We start from the raw sequence: 16,472 nt of genomic DNA, 5'->3' as shown, positions 1-16,472 counted from the left end.
TTGAGTCATTGTAGACTCAACAGAGCAGGAGGAGCAAACTGAAGGCTGAGGCAGGGTGAGTGTTAATCCAACATTTATTATTTGACTGTTAAAGTCTCTGAGTCAGTTTTCTCCCTGTGGACTGGAGAGGAAAGAAATGTTAGAATCAACTCAACAGTTTGATGGTCAACACAAAGTCCTGATTGGCTGAATAATACACATTAAACCTGCTGGGACTAAAAAAAACAGAGATTTGTGTGTGTGTGCATGTGTGTGTGTCTTCGTCTGCCAGCCAAAGGTGAATGATTACATTTTACCAGCCACTCAGTAGATCACCTGTGTTTTTTTTGGGCTGCTGAGTTAACTCTTGTGTTGTCTTCCCGTCTACCTTGAAAAAAAAGTCTTTCCACAGTTTGTTTTTGCTTTTGTTACATTTTTCTTCTACACATTTTCAGCGCTTATTTCTACGTCCAATATCTTCTGATATAAAACAAATTGAAAACGGGTCAATGTGACCCGACGTCAACACAAGGGTTAAGCAAATGTACCAGCCACTTGCATATTTCACCAACATTTGGTTAGTAACTTCCTGATTGGTGTTTCCTGTTATTGACTCTTGTTCAAACTTGTTTCTTCTGAATGTTGTGCTCTCACAGTCAGTGTTCCTGTTTTACCTTAGACTGACTTCAGAGGCCTGGACTACGAAGCAAGATTTGGGGTTAACGAGGTAACTTCAGGTTCAACCAGGGTTTTCTGTATCACAAAGGTGGATCACTTGTTACCGGGTTCAATCGCCGTGGTAACTCATGCTGAACACCTAACCTGGTCGGGAGCAGGTTAACTTGGAGATCAGAGATCAACCGGTGTTAAAGCTCCGCCTACTGACCAATCAATACTCGATTGATAACGGCGTCACCGTTCTTAGAAGATCAGGTGGAGCTCGGTGCATGGAGAGAGGGGTGCACTCAGAAAAGTTAAAACATTTAGAGACCGACAACCCCGTTAACATTCCTTGATGGGTATTTTTATGAAAGATATAGATTTTAAGTGGAGTGAATTACATATAGACTATTTGTCGGTTTGAATTATGTTTTTATATTTTTTACTTGCTCTCATGATCGCGTACCACTGCCAGGGTTGCACCTGAAATAAAAGGCTAAAGCAACGGCAGTTTATAAAAAACACAAGTGTAATTATGGTCAGATCTTGTGCCTGACTGATGGGGAAGTGATGTTGATATTTTTTTTTGCCAGCTTTCCTTCCTGTTTTAGGAAGCAGTGACTGTATTGCATTTCCCTTTAAAACTGTGCATGTGTTCTTCATGTTTATGTAGAATTGTAGTTTGCTCTTCTTATATTAAATATGCGGCTCTGGTAGATGTTTTTGATTGGTCGTGCTTTGCAAACACCGCCTCTTTTATGTGAATGTTGGCGCCGCTGGATTGGGAAACCCTGGGTTGATTGAACTAGTTGTTAACCAGCATCGTGACTAGGGTTGGGTACCGAAACTCGGTGCCAATAGGGAACCGGTGCCGACCTAAACGGTAGTAACGAGACCGAATAAGAACGAACGTTTTGGTGCCTCATTTCGGTGCTTGACTTTACACTACACCTGACAGCATGTAACGTTAGCCTACCTTTAGCTAGCAGCTGGATTAAACACCGGTAAAATGCTGACAGCTAACGTTAAACAGTGTAAAGTGTGACTGGATTTCACTGTGGAGGACTTCAACAGGATGTAACAGTCTGCTCTGCAGCGCAGCAGCTGCTGCCGTTGTCGCAATTCATAGATATACAGTAGTAGTACTAGTAGTACCATAGATATACAGTATGTTTATATGGTCGGAATTAAACAACACAGACGGTGCGTTCACTTGCAGCTGCCATTGTCGGAATTAAACAACACAGACGGTACGTTCACTTAAAACAGGTAGCCTCGTGGTGCTTTCACAGTAATTGTAAAATACCCTTTTCCCATCTGGGGTTCAACAGCAATTTACTGGTGAAATAAGTTATTGTTATAGTTATTGCATTATTATTAAATCTTTAATTTTGACCATGGTCTTAGCAATAAACAAGTCACTGACTGTTGACTGTGACAAAGCCTTTATTTATGCCTTGGTCATCATAAATCTTAAAGTACTCTGACGTGTTTCGGCATACAAGCCTTCGTCAGGGAGTCAATCTTGATCTTGATTCCTACTACAGACCTCAGATCAGAAGATGAGTGATTGGGAGGAAGAGGAGGATGGAGAGTCTGGCTGTCTGTCTATGAAGAGTGACCGGTCCAGAGATCCTCCTCCAGACTTCAGTAATGAACCTGGACCCTCAGACACAAAGTAAGACAACTGCTACTAACTCATTTTAGGACTCAGTTTTAGTTTTGTCCTGCTGATGTCATGTATTCGTTGATTATGTGTTTGTATATTAAATTTCTATAAATTCTATTAAAGGAACACGCAGACTTATTGGGAATTTATCTTATTCACTGTAACCTCCAGAGTTAGACTAGTCCATACAGACCCTTCTCATCTCTTATTGGGACTTTATCTTATTCACTGTACCCCCAGAGTTAGACTAGTCCATACATACCCTTCTCATCTCTTATTGGGACTTTATCTTGTTCACTGTACCCCCCAGAGTTAGACTAGTCCATACATACCCTTCTCATCTCTTATTGGGACTTTATCTTATTCACTGTAACCCCAGAGTTAGACTAGTCCATACATACCCTTCTCATCTCTGTGCGTGCTGTAACGCTGTCTGACGGTTCCAGCATTAGCTTAGCCCAGCACAGATCCTGCAGGTAACTGGCTCCATCTAGCCTACTGCTCCGAATTGTGACAAAAGTGACAAAATAACGCAAACATGTTCCTGTTTACATGTTGTGATTTGTAGAGTCACAGCGTGTACAAAAAACAACGTAACAAGAGACACAGTCATCTTCTAACAGTAAACAAACCGGGAACTATATTCTCAGACAGGCTTGCTGCGAGCATATCACTCCGCCCAAGTACTATATTCTTCCGCCTGAGAATATAGTTCCCGGTTTGTTTACAGTTAGAAGACGGCTGTGTCTCATGTTAGGTTGTTTTTTGTACAACCTATGACTATATCACAACATGTAAATAAGAACATGTTGGTGTTATTTTGTCACCTATTGGGAGCAGTAGGATTACTGGAACCAGTTACCTGCAGGATTCTGTGCTGACTGTGCCACTGGAGCCGTCAGACAGCATTACAGCACGCACGAGATGAGAAGGGTATGTATGGATCTAACTCTGAGAGATATACAGTCGTAAGGACTAGTCTAACTCTGGGGGGGTACAGTGAATAAGATAAAGTCCCAATAAGAGATGAGAAGGGTATGTAAGGACTAGTCTAACTCTGGGGGGTACAGTGAATAAGATAAAGTCCCAATAAGAGATGAGAAGGGTATGTATGGACTAGTCTAACTCTGGGGGTTACAGTGAATAAGATAAAGTCCCAATAAGAGATGAGAAGGGTATGTATGGACTAGTCTAACTCTGGGGGTTACAGTGAATAAGCTAAATTCCCAATAAGTCGGCGTGTTCCTTTAAATGCTGGTCTTCCCCTATATTCAGACCACTTCTACCCTCTGTTGAAACCTAACTGACTCCAGACAGTTTGGCCAAATTTTTATATGTTTCAACAACAATCAACAAATCATTTTAGTTATAATGAAATGTTTTCATAGAGAGAGGAGTGATGTTTCTGAGGAGGAGCAGTTGTCTAGAACCAGAACCAGAACTGGACTGCAGACAGCCAATCAGAACAACTCTGAACAAAGTAAGTCTGTCCATCTGTCTGCTGATGTCTTCATGTCTGAACACACCACTGGTTGTTGGAATACTGAGACATTTGTTGTGACATTTAATATTATAAATATCATTACAGTTTAAGTCCATCTGAAATTTAACTGGATTGTTTTCATGTTGGTAATAAAAATAATCACCAGAATGTTAATGTTTCTTTTTCTTGTTCTGTCTCTCACGTTTGTTCTTTTTTTAGTGAATGTTGGTCGTCAGAAACATAAGATCAGACTGAAGGAGACATTTGAACGTGTGACTGAAGGAGCTGAAACAGGAAGTAGAACCCTACTCAACAGGATCTACACTGTCCTCTACATCATAGAGGGACAGAGTGAAGAGGTTAATACCCAACATGAGGTGAGGCAGCTTGAGACAGCTTCCAAGAAGAAGATCCTCCATGACTCTCCAATCAAGTGCTGTGACATCTTTAAAGCCTTACCTGATCAACAGAAACACATCAGAGTGGTTCTGATGATCGGCGTCGCTGGCGTTGGAAAAACCTTCTCAGTGCAGAAGTTCTGTCTGGACTGGGCCGAGGGTTTGGAGAACCAAGATATCAGTCTGGTGATTCCTCTTTCCTTCAGGGAGCTGAACTTGATCAAAGATGAGCAGTACAGTCTTCTGGAGCTGCTCCGTGTTTTCCATCCAACATTACAGGAGGTCCCAGCAGAGCAGCTCGCTGGCTCTAAAGTTCTCTTCATCTTTGACGGCCTGGATGAAAGCAGACTTTACCTGGATTTCAACAACAATGAGGCTGTTTCTGATGTCACACAGAAGTCATCAGTCAACGTGCTGTTGACAAACCTCATCCAGGGGAAGCTGCTTCCCTCGGCTCTCGTCTGGATAACTTCCCGACCTGCAGCAGCCAATCAGATCCCTCCTGCGTGCGTTGACAGGGTAACAGAAGTACAAGGCTTCACTGATGCCCAGAAGGAGGAGTACTTCAGGAAGAGAGTCAGTGATGAAGAGCTGTCCAGCAGAATCATCTCCCACATCAAGACCTCCAGGAGCCTCGACATCATGTGTCTGATCCCAGTCTTCTGCTGGATCACTGCTACAGTTCTGGACCACATGTTGACTGCAGACCAGAGAGGAGAGCTGCCCAAGACCCTGACTGACATGTACTCACACTTCCTGCTGGTTCAGACAAAGAGGAAGAAGCTCAAGTATGCTGAGGGACATGAGACGAGTCCACAGGAGCTGACGGAGGCTGACGGGGAAGTTCTTCTGAAGCTGGGGGAGGCTGGCGTTTGAACAGCTGGAGAAAGGAAACATCATGTTCTACCAAGAAGACCTGGAGCGCTGTGGTCTGGATGTCACAGAGGCCTCGCTGTACTCAGGAGTTTGTACAAAGATCTTCAAAAGAGAGAGTGTGATCTTCCAGAAAACAGTCTACTGCTTTGTTCATCTGAGCGTTCAGGAGTTTCTGGCTGTAGTCTACCTTGTTCCCCGCTGCATTAACACAACGAGCACATGGGAGGACTTCCTGGGAGAACAGCGGGACCAGAAGGAACAAGATGACCATTACCCATCCCTGGATGTCTTCCTGAAGAGAGCCATGAAGAAATTACAAAGTAAAAGTGGCTACCTGGACCTGTTTGTTCGCTTCCTTCATGGCCTCTCTCTGGAGTCCAACCAGAGACTCTTAGGAGGCCTGCTGGGTCAGACAGACAGCAGTCCAGAAATCATCAAGAGAGCCATCAAAAAACCTGAAGAAGATGAACACTTATGGGATCTCTGCTGACAGAAGCATCAACATCTTCCACTGTCTGGAGGAGATGAACGACCGCTCAGTCCATAGCAAATCCAAGAGTTCCTGAAGTCAGAGAACAGATCAGAGAAGAAACTCTCTGAGATCCACTGCTCAGCTCTGGCCTACATGCTGCAGATATCAGAGGAGGTTCTGGATGAGTTGGACATGAGAAGTACAACACAACACCAGAGGGACGATGGAGACTGTTTCCAGCTGTGAGGGGCACGCGGAAGGCTCGGTAAGTCCTGATGATTATCATTTTAAATTACTGTGAAGCTGAGACCATCAGTATTAGAGTAAACATACAGACTTTACACACATAGAACAATATAAAACTTACACACTATAAAAGATAAACCTGTTTATTGTAAATACTTCTACATGTTACTCTGCAAATGTCTTTGTTGTCTCAAATGCCGTGAGAATGGGAGCGATGATGATCTTTGTGTTTATAGCTAAAGTATCTTCTGTCATCATTTAATCACAACAGACAGCCTTTTTACAGTGTATACAGAGTCAGCAGTGTGTTTCTATAATGTGACAACAGTAGTAGAATGTCATAATTTAAATAAAGAGCAGTTAAAACAGTTTAAGATAGAAACGCAGATAAAATAGGTTATTTAAAGAAAGCGACATCAAAAGAAAGGTCTTCAGCCTTCATTTAAAGAACTGAGAGTTGCTTGGACCTGCAGTTTTCTGGGATTTTTTCCAGATGTGGAGCATAAAAACTGAGGCGCTGCTTCCCCCTGTTTAGTTCTGACTCTGGGGACAACAAGTAGACCTGTCCCAGACCACCTGAGAGGTCTGGGTGGGTCATAGTCGTAGTACGAGATCAGAAATGTATTTTGGCCCTAAACTGTTTAGTGATTTATAAACCAGTAAATGTATTTTGAAATCAATTCTTTGAGGCACTGGAAGCCAGTGTACAGACTTCAATACTGGAGTGATGTGATCCACTTTCCAGTGAGGACTCGAGCAGCAGCGTTCTGAATCAGCTGCAGCTGTCTGATTGATTTTTAGGGAGACCTGTAAAAGACACTGTTACAGTAGTCAGGTCTACTGAAGATAAAAGCATGGACAAGTTTTTCCAAATCCTGCTGAGACATAAGTCTTTTAACCCTTGATATATTTTTTAAGGTGATAATAGGCTGATTTTGTAATTGTCTTAATGTGGCTTTTAAAATTCAGGTCTGAGTCCATGACTACACCAAGATTTCTGGCTTTGTCTGTTTTTTTTAACATTGTGTCGTTTGAAACTGAGCTGACTTTTAATCATTCCTCTTTTGCTCCAAAACAACCACCTCAGTTTTTTCTTCATTTAATTTAAGAAAGTTCTGGCACATCCAGTCGTTAATTTGTTGAATGCACATATTCAGTTGTTGTATTGGGCTATAGTTCCCTGGCGATAAGGTTATGTAAATTTGTGTGTCATCCGCAATTATGGTAACTTTTTTTGTTTTCCATAATCTGAGCCAGTGGAAGCATGTAGATGTTGAACAGAAGAGGCCCCAGAACTGAGCCTTGCGGGAGACTCCGCACGTCATATTTGTATGCTCAGATGTATAATTACCTATAGACACAAAGTAGTCCCTATTCTTTAAATAGGATTCAAACCACTTTAGTACTGAGCCAGAAAGACCAACCCAGTTTTTCCAATCGGTCTAGTAATATGTCATTGTCGACCGTTATCAAATGCAACACTGAGATCAAGTGAATACTAAGACTGACATTTTGCCACTATCTGTGTTTAAGTGGATGTCATTAAAGACTTTAATAAGAGCAGTCTCAGTGCTGTGGTGTGGTCGAAAACCCTGACTGGAAGGCATCAAAACTGTTGTTTAGTGATAAGAAACGGCTGACTTGTTGAAAAACACTTTTTCTATGATTTTACTTAAAATGGATGGTTTGATATCGGGGCCTATAGTTGCTCATTAGTGTCGTGTCTAGATTGTTCTTTTTTAGGAGTGGCTTGATGACTGCAGTTTTCAGGGCCTGTGGGAAGATACCTGAGAGAAGAGATGTGTTTACAATCTGCAGAAGATCTGAAGCCAAACAATTTGAAACATTTTTGAAAAGGCCCATTGGTAGAATATCGTGGCAACAGGAGGAGGGTTTTCAGATGTTGTATAATGTCCTCCCAGGATTTTATGGTTGATTGTATGAAATTGTGTCATATTGGAATTTGTTTTGCGTGAATACTGTGACAACACATATCCTGTACTTGAAGCACTGACTGTTTGTCTAATTTCCTGAATTTTGTCTGTGAGGAAGGAGGCAAAGTCATTGCAAGCCTTGGTAGACAACAGTTCAGATACTACTGGTACTGGAGGGTTAGTTAATCTATCGACAGTAGCAAACAAAGCACGTGAATTATTATTGTTTCTGGCAATAATGTCAGAGAAAAAGGACCACCTTGCATTCCTTAGTTCCAAATTATAAATGTGAAGTCTCTCTTTATAGATGTTATAATGGACCTGGAGATTAGTTTTTTGCCAACTGCGTTCAGCTTTTCAACACTCTCTTTTTTCTGTTCTCACCACTATACAATTTCTCCATGGAGATCTTTTCTTACCAGAGACAGCTTTGACCCCAGTGGGAGCAATAGCATCAATAACAGTTGTAATTTTACAGTTGAAATTATCTACAAGCTCAGTGACTGAGGCCCCAGTGAGGGCATGGGCTGTGTCACATGCTGAGTCAGTCCATAGCTCTCAAAAACACAACACAGTTCTTTGGTCCCTCGGTCCTGGGGGTTGTCAACATGAATGTTAAAATCACCAGCAATAATTACACCGGTCATAATTAATACAGATTATAGACAACAGTTCAGTAAAGGTACGTCAAAGAAGTTTGTACAGTATTTAGGTGGTCTGTAGATATTTAGAAGTATAGCTTGAGGGGAGGATCTTAGCTGAAGAGCCATTTATTCAAAAGGAGGCAAAATTTCCCTAAGATATTTGAGTACATTGGAATGAGACATTAAACAAAATGGGCTCCACCTCCTTTCTTATTCACTCTATTCTCACTCCCATAAAACTGAAGTTGGGGGAGCTGACTCAATGAGAACAGCAGCACTGTTAGTATGGTCTAACCAGGTTTCAGTTAAAACATAAAATCAAGATTGTGCTTAATAATAAAATCATTGATTAAAAAAGATTTTCCTGCGAAGACCAGACGTTTAGTAGGGCTAGGGTTAGTGCGTTTTCATTTTTTGGGATAGACTGCTGGCTGACGAGGAATGGATGCTAAATTTGCTAAATTTGCAGTTAATTGTTTATTCATCATTAATTTTCCATTACCTATCACCATTCTTTTCTATTACCTATCACAACATAGATTGAGGAAGAATTTAATACACAAGGCCCAGGCTTGTCCTGGAAAGAGTCATGCGTGCCACTAGGCATGCAGCCTGGACCCCGCATAAATCAGTTAAAGAAGCTTGTTTCATTTTATACACAAGCATACTTATCAGTCTGGGGAGAGGGGATTCGCTGCAGTCCTTCAGGGGGCAGAGGTGCCTGCTTGGGGGAATGATGGGAGAAGGCATTAGGGCAAACTTGATTCCAGCATCTACCAGCTGTTCCATCCGGTCAGTGAACCCCAACATGTGGCAGGGTGAAGCAGGGGAAATGGTGAATTGGGAGAGCGATTGGTCCAAAAAGGCGTTGTGGTTGTTAAAGGGGTTTGAGGAGGTGTTGGACGGGTGAGAAGGGGGTTGAGATTTCTTATCTTCGCTCTGTGGTCTCCCATGGTCAAATCTATGCTCAGGTGGGGGCTGTGTTGGATCACTGCCGCACTTTGTTGTGTATCCTCTTGTTTTGATTCATCTTGTCTCGTGTCCTTGGCCAAGGGAGCAGATGTGTTCGCAGAAAGTAAAGTAGGCTAGAGGTGAACAGCTTTACTCCTGGCTTGTTAAGGAAGAGTCCATCTGCTTTAAAAAGATGTCTGCGGCCCCAGAAGATGTTAACATTGTCAATGAACTGCAGAGAATGGTCAGTACATGCAGTTGAAAGCCATCTGTTCAGTGCCAGCAGTCTGCCGAATCTCTCAGCTCCTCCTCTGACTGGCGGTATAGGGCCACTGATAAACACCTTTGTGTTTAGGGAGCTGGCTGTGTTCAGCAGATTCACAAATTCACGATTCAGCACTTCAGACTCTTGCTTTACAACATAATTTGACCTTATATGCAGTATAATGTTCTTCACAGTTGGGTGTGTCTGCTACGATATCTGGGATTCTTTGGGCCAAGTCAGACACCATGTCTTTGGGAAAACAACAGTATTTTGGTGTTTTACTGCTTTTATATCTTTACAGCAGAGTCACCCACAATCAGAGTAGTTAGCTTTCCTGTAGGTTTTACTTTTAGAATTGCTCTCAGTCCTTACCCTGCTGTGTGACGATGAGATGCAATCCAGGTCATGTCCAGGGTCCTGCAGCAGAGCAGCAAATCTGTTCTCCACCTGCACACTCAGTTGTTGGGGAGGCATTTTGTTGCTAATTTTCCCTTTTGCAGCTGTCCACAGCTGTGTTCTGCTAAGTACAGGGTTGAAGAGGCACTCTGCCTGGATGGTAATGCAGGCCAGCCGGTCGTATCACAAATCTCAGGGGCTTTCATATCCAAGCTAAATTAGTTTTGCAACTGAAATACCCCAAATAAACATTGAATTTATGAATCTGAATCAAATCTATCAGGAAATTAGAGGCAATACCCAGCGGTTTGATGTGAGAGAGGATGTAAGGGGAGGCCAAGAAAACATATCCATCCTTGTGAAATAAAAGCTGCAACTTTAAATTGTTTAGTTTCCAACAATGAGCATCTTTTGAAATGGTTGAAAGGAGTCACGTGGCCTCTCACCTCAACATATCTGAATCTAACGTCAGACCCTTGTGAATGTGCTTTGTGATCAAATGTTATAGTCTGGTTTTTAAGGATAAAAAGTTTCAGATTTGATTATATTTTAAATGTTTTCATTATGTCATCACAGACTTTCTGACTGTTACCTCTCTGAGACTGACTGTGAAGTTGTGGCCTCCAGCTGAAGGTGCAACACCCTCCCATCTGAGAGAGCTGGACCTGAGTTACAATGACCTGCTGGATTCAGGAGTGGAGCATCTGTGTGCTGGACTGCAGAGTCCAAACTGTAGACTGGAGACTCTCAGGTCAGTTCATGTATTGTGCTCACATACAGTGTATAACTCACTAGGGCTGTTGGAACAAATTCCAAAAGTCTTTATCAAAGATATGCAGTACAGTCTTCTGGAGCTGCTCCATGTTTCCCATCCAGCATTACAGGAGGTCACAGCAGAGCAGCTCACTGGCTCTAGAATTTCTCTTCATCTTTGACGGCCTGGATGAAAGCAGACTTTAACTGGATTTCAAAAGCAAAAGGCTGTTTGTGATGTCACACAGAAGTCATCAGTCAACTTGCTGTTGAATATAATTCAAAGAGTAAAAAAATTAATTCTATTTGTATCTGAAAATTACATTATTCTAAGTGATCATAATATATATGGCGGCTATATGTTAGTCTAAATAAAACAAAATAAGGTAGTAGGAGTAGAAACACAAGGCATTGTGGAGGGTCTCTTAAGATAAGGAGCTAACGCTACATACTAGTACGGTTAAGTACTAGTGGGGGGATGGGTTGCGGCTGGAAAATCGGTAGAAGGATGGGAAATTGTTTTAACATGACCTTAAAATCAACATCCACCGAGCCAAAATGCTTAGGGTTATCATTAGTAAGCTTGTTCTTGTTTCCTAACTGCAAGTAATATGAGCTTAGCTGGGATCTTCATGGAGACAGCGTAAAGTTTATGTTAGCTGCAGCTGACAGTGTTAGCTTCCCACTTCATATATTACCTTCTAACAGCTGTATTCTCAGTAATGTGACAATCTGCAAGAAACACATTGTAGTAACATTAGTGACAGCACCATTGACCGTTATCAATGCCATAAGCATCGTGGCTAACACTTTTGTTACTTAGTTTATGACAAATTGTTTTGGTTGTGCTTTCTAACATTATGTCATTGTGCTAACTGAGCACCGTTAGCCTTTACAACAGAGCCGCTTCACTACACTTGTTACATAATGTTCCATTATAGAGATCTCTGTTGATTTATGTTTGTCGTGTGTACTCGTGGTGGAAAAATGAAAGTAAACAAAGCGGTGAGCCAGAAATGTAATGCCATGACGCGAGGTCTCCTTCAAAGGCCAGGCTGATGTTGGAGGTACCTCGACAGGATGGTAACAACAACCACATGTTTATAGTGGCATTGGCGATGCATAAGCCTGAGTAGTGTAGTACATATTAATAACAGGCTGCATTTGAGCAGTAAATATTCTAATATTATTTGGATATATAAATAAATAACATTTGAATAATATTATAAAGGATGATTGGCAGATTTAAATTTATAAAAGAACTTTTAAATTCCCTTCAGTTCACTTGTTTTCTGGGTTTGTGCGTCAGTCTGAACAGTTTGAACACATTTAGTCTGAACTCAAACTGAGACACATGAGAGAGACATCTAGATATAAATAATTAAAAGATCTTCAAGAAGTCCAAGTCCCTTTTCAAGAAGGTCTTTTTAATATAAAACCTTCAGAACACTGTATTTTACAGAATCTTTAGATTTATAATAACTGGAATCTCTCTGTCACAGAAACAGTCTGAACTCAAACTGAGAAACGTGATATTTCCAAATGCAGGTGTTTAAAGTATGTTTAGTTGTGTCTGATCTGTGACCAGCGACACTTGAACATGTGTACAATGCTTCCTGTCCAAACTGTTCTCACTCCCAATTTGTAAAATACTGCACCACGTCACCCATGATCTTTTCCTGAACCTAACTGTCCCATTCTTGTGCCCCATGTCAGTTAAACGTCGTCTTAATAATGAACGACGAGGGTCCCTGCAAAGCGTGTCTAAATATGACGCTAAATGAGACTTTTGCATCAATAACAAACGGCAAAGGCACCTGACCAAGCCGTCTATTGTTGGTGTTGAATGGGAGTGAGAATGTGTTATCCTGTCAAAAAGAGATATCATCCTGTTGGGTACAGGTGTTTGGAATCTCCATCTTCTGAACTTCTACATTCTGAACCTTCTTCATTTCTGAAAAGATTATTGATTTGTATGATTTCAAACAGGAGGATTGTCTTCTAAGGTTACATCATTTACTCTTTATTCAGATTGTGGAACTGCAGTTTATCAGATATCAGTTGTGCTTCTCGTGTCTCAGCTCTGATTAATTAACAACTGAACCTAATTTATGTACAAACACAACTTAATCCATGAAGTTGTAAATGTTGTTCTCTGTCTTATTTTCATGTTTCTTGTAGTACATTTTTTCTGCAGTCACACAAAACTAGTGTTTGTTAAACTGTAGAAAATGTCCACTGTTAGTTGTTAAAGGTATTAATGTTTATAATTGGTGGTAAGTTGTCACATCTGTACACAGAAGATCCTCTGAAGTAATATTGGTTTAAAATGGATAATGTTTACCTGCTGAAGTAGAAATATTTCTTTGGTTTCTGTTAATTTCAAAGTGTTTCACAAATAATGTCTGATCATAGATAATGATCCTTCAGAATACATACACACAAACACACAACACACACACTAAAACACACACACACACACACACACAAACACACACACACACACACACACACACAAACACACACACAAACACACACACACACACTCACAAACACACACACACACACACACACAAACACACACACACACACACACACACACAAACACACACACACAAACATACACACACACAGATGAAAACAAAGAGACCAAAGAATATTTCAAAATGCAGCTGTTTAAAGGATCAATACAGTATTGATTGGATTAGACATGGATTTTTATCTTCATTATTTTTCTTTATTCAGATTGGTGGTCTGCAGTTTGTCAGAGATAGCTGTGCTTCTCTGGTCTCAGCTCTGAAGTCCAACCCCTTTCATCTGAGAGAGCTGGACCTGAGTGGAAACAAGCTGCAGGATTCAGGAGTGAAGCTGCTGTGTTATCTTGTAGAGAATCCAAACTATCGACTGGATACTCTGTGGTCAGTAGAGGGTTGAATTCAGTCCATGCTGGTCTCAGCAGTATTGAACTAAACACAGTTATCAAAGCAAAGGACCAGTATTTCCTGTAAACCTCCAACCTTCTCAGTGAAGCTGCGAGGAGGAGAGAGAGGACAGTCAGACAATCAGATGAGCCAGAAGCTTGTTGTGATCATGTGTTTGAGTTGATGTAAAGACAAGTTGTGGTGTTCATGTCTGCAGGAAATAAATCTGGAATAGAGCTGACAGCATGACAACATGTACAGAGACATCAAACTGTCCAACCATCAAATCTGATCTCAAAGTGTTCTTTCATTTTAACACCAAACAATTGATCAGTTCATCTTTGTCACAGCACTGAAATCAGTCTGACTGAAGCCTGCAAATCACTGGCTCTTATTTCATAGAACCAGCATTACATTTAGTAACCATGTGGTCTTTATACAGAGCAGAAGCTCTGCTGAAGTCCAGTAATCACAGCTGATGTTTTACTGTCACATCATATATCATCATATATGTATCTGTCCCTTAAAATTGTGTTGTCTGAATATATTTCATCACAGACTCCATATTTAAATATTTATCATGTAACATTTAAAAGTAGATGGAACATTCAGATGGTTTTTAACAGTTATAGACTAGATATGGGCTAGTTACCGTGTTAAGGTGTACCAATGTATGAAAAAGTCACGGTTTAAAAACACTAACATTTTCCATCACACCATTTCCGTGGTATTAGCAGTTTTTATGAGTGTACCGGTGGCGACGGCCAGACCACTTTCTGTTCGTCCCGGACAGAAAGTGTGGGTCAGGAATCCTTGTCCCTGCCAATGTGCAGCATAGATTATCATTAAAATCACTTGAAGTTTCTTCAGTGTTAAAGCTTCATCTGATAAGGATTTAGGTTAACTCTCCCTCATAAGATAACTGCTTTATTCATGTTTATCTCTTCAGGACGAAGTTACAGGGCTGCACCTGACAGACATGAAAGAGGTGAGTAAATATCTCAAACAAACGCTGTTAAAGCAGGAGCATAACTGGAAGATTATCTGCTGTGTGCTTTAAAGCGCTGTTGTTAATCCCAGTAACCACAGCAGATCTGTTGCTGTTCTTCTCTGTCTTGAATCTGTCATTTCTGTTTAAATGTTATTGTATAAAGTCAGTCTTCACTTTATACCAACCCACTTTGGACTTGGTCTCGACTTAAACATGATTTAACTGCTTCTCTCCCCCAGATCCGTCTCACGTCAGAGTCAAACCTTGATGTGTCTGAGGACAGAAGAGAGGACCAGCTGTCTCCTGATGATCCAGAGAGGGGTCTCATTTTATTAATTTGTCAGTGATCTGACTGGGGTTCATTTTACCCTCCATAGTGTAATATTCCTTTACTTCTACCTTCACCTCACTCTCTTCTCTTCCTGTTCATCATGAACTCATTCAATCTCATTTCTTCTTCCTCATCTCTGGAAACCACCAGCTGCTGTCAAACAGAGTCCTGCAGGCTTCAATTGTGCAGAATCATTTCACTCAATAATAATTATTTAGTCATTCTGACAGAAAGTGAAGTGATAGATACAGAGTAAATAGTGCACATAGAGTAGAAAGTGAAGTGATGGATACCGATTAAATAGGTACGTAGAGTACAAAGTGAAGCAGTGAGGATCCGGTAACGTAGTGAGAGTTGGGTGGCCAGTTTCTAATCAACTCTTTTTCTTCTTTTATTATTTCAGGAAATGTTCCATTTCACACCTGAGCTGCTGACTGAGTCTGGAAAGACTTCATACAGGTAACCCAATCATACAATGGAGAATACTTCAACCTTAAACTGAGTCAACTCCTTTCAGCAGTTACACTTTAATCTAATCTAATGTTCAGTTTATCTCTTTTAGTGCATCAGTATACTCCATCAGAACTGCATTTCAGATGTTCTAACAGCTTCAGAACCCCCACACACACACACACACACACACACACACACACTTCACCTGTCACTTCAAATGCTTTTCAGTGCTCACACTTGCTCATACACTTCTTACTCCTGCAGCTGCTGCAGAAAGTCAGTTTCAGCAATACAGCGATCACATTTGTTATTTGTTTTTGTTGCCGGGCAGATTAAGCCTGACTTTAGGCCCAAATCTGTGGCTCCCAACATATTGTAGCAATCTGGGTGAATTCTGGCACACTGATTTTGTTAGACGTTCACAACGCCTGATCAATCAGCTGAAGAATCAATGATCTGTCTGTTGGACGGTCGGATGGATCGCAAGTTGTGACGGAAGCAGGAAGGAAGACTAAAATGTGTTAAAGTTGATGTATGAGATGAATAAAAATGGAGACGTCTGCACATTTACCTCAGCACATCATTTGACCCACAGAGGGAGAGCTTGCTTGTGATTGGCCCTTCTGTGTCCGACAGGTTCAGGTGTCCTGGTCCAGGTGTGTTCCAGTGTACTTTGACTGGAGTGGTGTTTGTTACGACTCAGGAGGCGGAGCTGCTGTACAACACTGCCCAATGGGATGAGAGCCTCCTCCAATCAGCAGGCAGGAAGGCTGCAGGGCCGCTGTTTGACATCAAGTGCTCAGAGGATGCGGCAGTCTGCTCGGCCACCTTCCACACTGTGAAACAAAGGAGGGTAAAGACAGTACTGTCTTCAATGTTAAAGAATGAACTAATACTACTGCAACAATGTGTATCCATAGTACTTAAATAAAGGGAGTAGTGGAGTTTATTCACAAGACTTAACACAACTCATCCAGACAGATCACATGTTGAACAGGAAAATAAAAAATACAAAAATAATAAGGTACAGGATAGAGCAGAACTGGCCCA

At 41.3% G+C, this 16,472-nt stretch overlaps 2 protein-coding genes and 1 pseudogene across 3 annotated transcripts in view; all 3 read left to right on the top strand.

The window, feature by feature from the left end:
• zbtb37 (zinc finger and BTB domain containing 37) overlaps positions 1-16,472 on the top strand; it is a 103,672-nt gene that overhangs the window by 46,705 nt on the left and 40,495 nt on the right. The gene's annotated exons all lie outside the window — the stretch shown is intronic.
• LOC120565573 (protein NLRC3-like) lies at positions 637-5,065 on the top strand. Its single transcript, XM_039811458.1, has 4 exons — positions 637-706; positions 2,187-2,317; positions 3,697-3,788; positions 4,011-5,065. The coding sequence occupies exons 2-4, from the start codon at positions 2,202-2,204 to the stop codon at positions 5,063-5,065; spliced, it is 1,263 nt and encodes a 420-aa protein (XP_039667392.1). The 5' UTR covers positions 637-706; positions 2,187-2,201.
• LOC120565572 overlaps positions 9,170-16,472 on the top strand; it is a 9,739-nt pseudogene continuing 2,436 nt past the window's right edge.

Source organism: Perca fluviatilis, chromosome 9 (assembly GCF_010015445.1).
Source record: "Perca fluviatilis chromosome 9, GENO_Pfluv_1.0, whole genome shotgun sequence".
In the NCBI taxonomy this organism is placed as follows: domain Eukaryota; kingdom Metazoa; phylum Chordata; class Actinopteri; order Perciformes; family Percidae; genus Perca; species Perca fluviatilis.
Note: the sequence above shows the minus strand (reverse complement) of the source record. Positions and strands in the feature narration are given on the sequence as shown.

Coding starts and splice junctions, on each gene's coding strand:
- LOC120565573 (XM_039811458.1), top strand. CDS start 2,202: ATGAGTGATTGGGAGGAAGAGGAGGATGGAGAGTCTGGCTGTCTGTCT. Junction 2,318..3,696: donor CCTGGACCCTCAGACACAAA/GTAAGACAACTG, acceptor ATGTTTTCATAG/AGAGAGGAGTGATGTTTCTG. Junction 3,789..4,010: donor TCAGAACAACTCTGAACAAA/GTAAGTCTGTCC, acceptor TTCTTTTTTTAG/TGAATGTTGGTCGTCAGAAA.